Source organism: Labeo rohita, chromosome 15 (assembly GCF_022985175.1).
Source record: "Labeo rohita strain BAU-BD-2019 chromosome 15, IGBB_LRoh.1.0, whole genome shotgun sequence".
NCBI lineage: Eukaryota > Metazoa > Chordata > Actinopteri > Cypriniformes > Cyprinidae > Labeo > Labeo rohita.
Window position 1 is genome coordinate 31,623,324 of NC_066883.1, and position 5,219 is coordinate 31,628,542.

Genomic DNA, 5,219 nt, shown 5'->3' on the forward strand with positions numbered 1-5,219 from the left:
CACATGATTCTTTAGAAATCATTCTAATATGCTGTTCAAGAAACATAATAAAAAATAATAATAATTATTATTATTATTATTATTGTTGTTGTTGTTGTTGTTGTTTTCAGGATTCTTTGCAAGGATGCTTTAAATCATTTAAAAGTGATGATAAAGTCATTTATAATGTTACAAAAAAATTCTATGATCAAGCACCTGCATTTTAATATATTTTAAAGTGTAATTTATTCATGTGACTTCAAAGCTGAATTTTTAGCATCATTACCGCAGTCTATAGCATCACATGATTCTTTAGAAATCATTCTAATATGCTGTTCAAGAAACATAATAATAATAATTATTATTATTATTATTATTATTGTTGTTGTTGTTGTTGTTGTTTTCAGGATTCTTTGCAAGGATGCTTTAAATCATTTAAAAGTGATGATAAAGTCATTTATAATGTTACAAAAAAATTCTATGATCAAGCACCTGCATTTTAATATATTTTAAAGTGAATTTTAATTTTCTATGATCAAGCACCTGCATTTTTAAAGTGGATTTCAAAGCTGAATTTTTAGCATCATTACTCCAGTCTATAGCATCACATGATTCTTTAGAAATCATTGTAATATGCTGTTCAAGAAACATAATTATTATTATTATTTTGTTTGTTTTGTTTTGTTTTGTTTTTTGTTTTTTGTTTTTTTCAGGATTCTTTGCAAGGATGATTTAAATCATTTAAAAGTGATGATAAAGTCATTTATAATGTTACAAAAAAATTCTATGATCAAGCACCTGCATTTTAATATATTTTAAAGTGTAATTTATTCATGTGATTTCAAAACTGAATTTTTAGCATCATTACTCCAGTCTATAGCATCACATGATTCTTTAGAAATCATTCTAATATGCTGTTCAAGAAACATAATTATTATTATTATTATTATTATTATTATTGTTGTTGTTGTTGTTGTTGTTTTCAGGATTCTTTGCAAGGATGATTTAAATCATTTAAAAGTGATGATAAAGTCATTTACAAAAAACTTCTACTTCAGACAAATGCTGTTTGGAACTTTCTATTAATCAAAGAAACCTACAAATCTACTCAGCTGTTTTCAACAAATAACAATAATAATAAATGTTTTTTGAGCAGTAAATCAGAATATTAGAATGATTTCTTAAGGATCATGTGACTGGAGTTATGATGCTAAAAAAGCTTTGAAATCACAGGAATAAATTACATTTTAAAATATATTCAAATAGAAAACAGCCATTTTAAATTGTAAAAATATTTCACAATTTTAAAAATACAAAAATAAAGCTACATTTATAATATTAATAAATACTATATTATATACAAATGATACAATAACACAGTATGTCCATGTATACTATAGTACAACAAATATTTACTAACGTTACTTTACAACTACTTAAAGAAGTTCTTTACAGGTTTTTGTAAGATTCACTTATGTGGCAAATTATTTTTTTATTAATTTTTTTTCTCAACACCCCATAATTAGTAAAAAAATTTAATCAATTAATAAATAATCAAATAAACAACTAATGTTTCCTGTTTTCTTTTATTCATAGTTCTTGTGATGTTAAAGGAACACTCCCCTTTTTTTTTTTTTTTTTTTTTTTTTGAAAATAGGCTCATTTTCCAACTCCCCTAAAGTTAAACAGTTGAGTTTTACCGTTTTCGAATCCATTCAGCCGATCTCCGGGTATGGCGGTAGCACTTGTAGCATAGCTTACCATAGATCACTGAATCTGATTAGAGCATCTCGCTCAAAAATAACCATATATAATGACGATATTTTTCCTATTTAAAACTTGACTCTTCTGTAGTTACATTGTGTACAAAGACGGACAAAAAATTAAAAGTTCAGATTTTCTAGGACGATATGGCTAGGAACTATGCTCTCATTCCGGCGTAATAATCAAGGAACTTTGCTGCCATACCATGGGAGCAGCAGGCGCAATGATATTACACAGCCATCAGCTCTGCCGGCTGCAAATCTGCATCTACACAAACTTAGTGCCGGTCACTTTCAGGCGCTGTGTAATATCATGGACCCTTTTCACAAGCCTGTGATGACGCGTTTCAACGGTCATCATCATCATAAATCCTTTAAAATTTTTTATATTTTGATTTTTAAAAATATGTATGTACATTTATAACACTATACTTTGTATTATATCACCTTTTCATCAAGTTACAAAAAAACTAGTTAACGCTATGCGAGGGTGTTTCTAATGCCGCGTCTATGGGAGGGACGGTAAATTTGACATTGTTCTCTCTTCTGATGCAGCAAATGGGAATGCAAAAAATATATTTGTAGTACTCTCCCATTCACTGCTCTCGGATTTTACCCAACTATGACGACTTCCCCTATGAGAAACCCAGAAATATGAGAAAGGTCCATTGCGCCTGCTGCTCCCATGGTATGACAGCAAAGTTCCTTGATTATTTCACTGGAATGAGAGCATAATTCCTAGCCATATCAGCCTAGAAAATCACAACTTTTAATTTTCCGTCGGTCTTAGTACACAATGTAACTACAGAGGAGTCAAGTTTTAAATAGGAAAAATATCGTCATTATATATGGTCATTTTTGAGCAAGATGCTATCGGTCTAATCAGATTCAATGATCTATGCTAAGCTATGCTAAAAGTGCTACCCCCAGACCCGGAGATTGGCTGAATGGATTTGAAAACGGTAAAACTCAACTGTTTAAATCTAGGGGAGTTGAACAATGAGCCTGTTTTCAAAAAAAGTGGAGTGTTCCTTTAAGATATTTGGATCACTGTGTCAAGAGATAAATAAGTAAATTGGACTAAGGTTGTAAACACACCTGTTGCTTCCACAATTCCTTCCAAGATGATAATAATCTCAAACTGCTGCTTTCGCAGCTGCTCTGGCCCAAGTTCCCAGAATGGACTGCTGGAATCGATGGTGTGTTGAATGACCTGTGGCTCCACCAGGAACAGACGATCAGAGCCACTCTCATAGCCCAAGTCGATCTCAGACTGCTCCAGCGGGAGAAATTCCCCCTCTGACGTCTGCCGAGATTTGATAAGTTTAGCACGCACTTTAGCATCCACCATGTGGCTGTCACGCAGATCCCCGAGACGGAACATAAGGCAGAGACGGTCATCACGATTGGACACAACACATGTCCGGCTGAAAAGAAGTGTTTCTGCACGCTTCTTGGGACGCGAAATTTTGACGAACATGCAGCCCACCATAAGGGCATCAATCATGGATCCCACAATGCACTGCGCCATGACCAAAAGCACACCTTCGTAGCAGCGTGGCGACACCGTGCGAGCACCATAACCGATAGTCCTCTGTGTTTCCACCGAGAAGAGCAGCGCTGACACAAATCCATCTATATTGGGGTAGCACACATCAGCGTCACCAGGAACTTCAAGATCTCCACGCAACAATGCATTTAGCGAATAAAGCCCTGCGAAAATAAACCAAGTGACTGTGTAGCACATCATAAACACGAAAAGAAACCATCTATACTGAAGATCCACAAAAGAAGTGAAGATGTCAGCCAGGAATCGTTCCTTCTCAGCCATGTGTGCCAAGTCTACCCTACACTTTCCATCTTTGGAGACGTAGCGACATTGTTCACGAAGCTCCGGTGGGCAAGTAGGAGTCTGTGCGTTTTCACTCTCTATTAGCTTGTTGCGTGCTTTAGCACTGCACTCTATGTCTCGTACAGGTGTGCAAAGTGCACTGCGGGATGGGGTGCTGCACAGTGGGCTTGTGCACGGACTTGCCATGTTGGGAACGCTAAGAGCATGGCGGCAACATGGACGAGCGTTCGGCTCACGTAAAGAGCAACGCCTCATCAACGCCAGCTCGGCCTCGGTAGGGGCGCAGATACTGGTTCTCTGACCGCGCATATACCCACGCTGAGGACTGTAGGGCAAATCTGTGGTGCTCTTGTGGCGCCGAATGGAAACACTTGGTTTGGAGGCATGGTTTGGCATAATGTCAGGCAAAGGAAGGGAGTTGCCACCTGTTGAATCAGGTTGATTATCACTCTGAGGGAGAATCTGGAAAAGAACATGAAGATGATGACATGAGTGTCAAGAATTTTCGATTTTTTGTATTTCTCAGCAAAACCATATAGGGAAAATGTCGCTGTAGCGACTTTTATCATTGGACTGGAGTTTTGGAGGATTCAGTCAAGCCTCAGAAAGCTTGTTATTTTGTTTGAATGACACAAGGAATATTATAACATGTTTGATTATCCAAAGCATGGAAGAGGATTTAACTACGATGTGCATATTGATATTAACTGCGACTTTTTATCTCACAATTTTGACTTTTTTCACAGAATTGTGAGATATAAAGAAGTCAGAATTGACCCTTCGACATGTTCTCATGCAGTGAAAATACATCACAGAGCAAACAGTAAACTGACAACATGTCGACGGACGAGACTAAAGAGTTCACTTTGGGTAGGAAACAAAGTCTCAGCAAAGGCATCCCTGGGTATTAAGACTTTTACGGCTTAATATAACATAAATGATGTCTCTTACTGAATTATGTAGTAGAAAACCCATGAAATATTTGTTATTTTAAAAATCCACATCTTTATATACTTATTTTGGACTATGGGGGGTGCCATTATTTTGATTACATATAACGGTTGCACTCGGTGAGTTACTGGCGCTGAGCTACACTATTTTTACAGCAACACAATTTGGAATACACAACTCGGAAAATAAAATAGTAATACAATGACCACAGCTACTGAAAGAGCTTATAAGTGGCTATCTATATAAGTGCAGGCTTATACCACTCGGATATTAAGTGAAATCCGTGCTGGGAAACTCCTTTAGTGGCTGCGTTGTCATGGCAATGTCAACATGTTTACATCCTGGAAAGAGAAGATGCAGCCACAATAGGTACTGGAGTAGATTTACTGATGGATTTCCTTGATGTGGCTCGCCATGGTAAGGATATGCGTGAGACTGTGCTTCAAACGGATGACTTGCTTGATGAGTTTGATAACGTTACTGAAGATCTTATCGTTCTTACCAGTGATGGAACAGAGTCTGACACTGCAACTGATGACACGCTTCAGGGTGAGGCAGTGACTACAGAAATCAATACTGATGCTGAAGAGTCTTCATGCTTACAAGAAACATCAGATGCATTCAATTGCACCATCGCAGAGGATTCACGTGTCACTCATCTGACCCTGAAGGTT

General features: G+C 36.7%; 1 protein-coding gene across 1 annotated transcript in view; it reads right to left on the reverse strand.

The window, feature by feature from the left end:
• The window catches only part of LOC127176841 (G protein-activated inward rectifier potassium channel 3-like), an 8,686-nt gene extending 4,639 nt beyond the window's left edge, over positions 1–4,047 (reverse strand). Inside the window, exon 1 of the mRNA XM_051128646.1 lies at positions 2,841–4,047. Coding sequence (XP_050984603.1) covers positions 2,841–3,990 — 1,150 coding nt within the window. The 5' untranslated portion in view covers positions 3,991–4,047. The remainder of the gene's footprint in view (positions 1–2,840) is intronic.
• Positions 4,048–5,219: the final 1,172 nt, after the last annotated feature.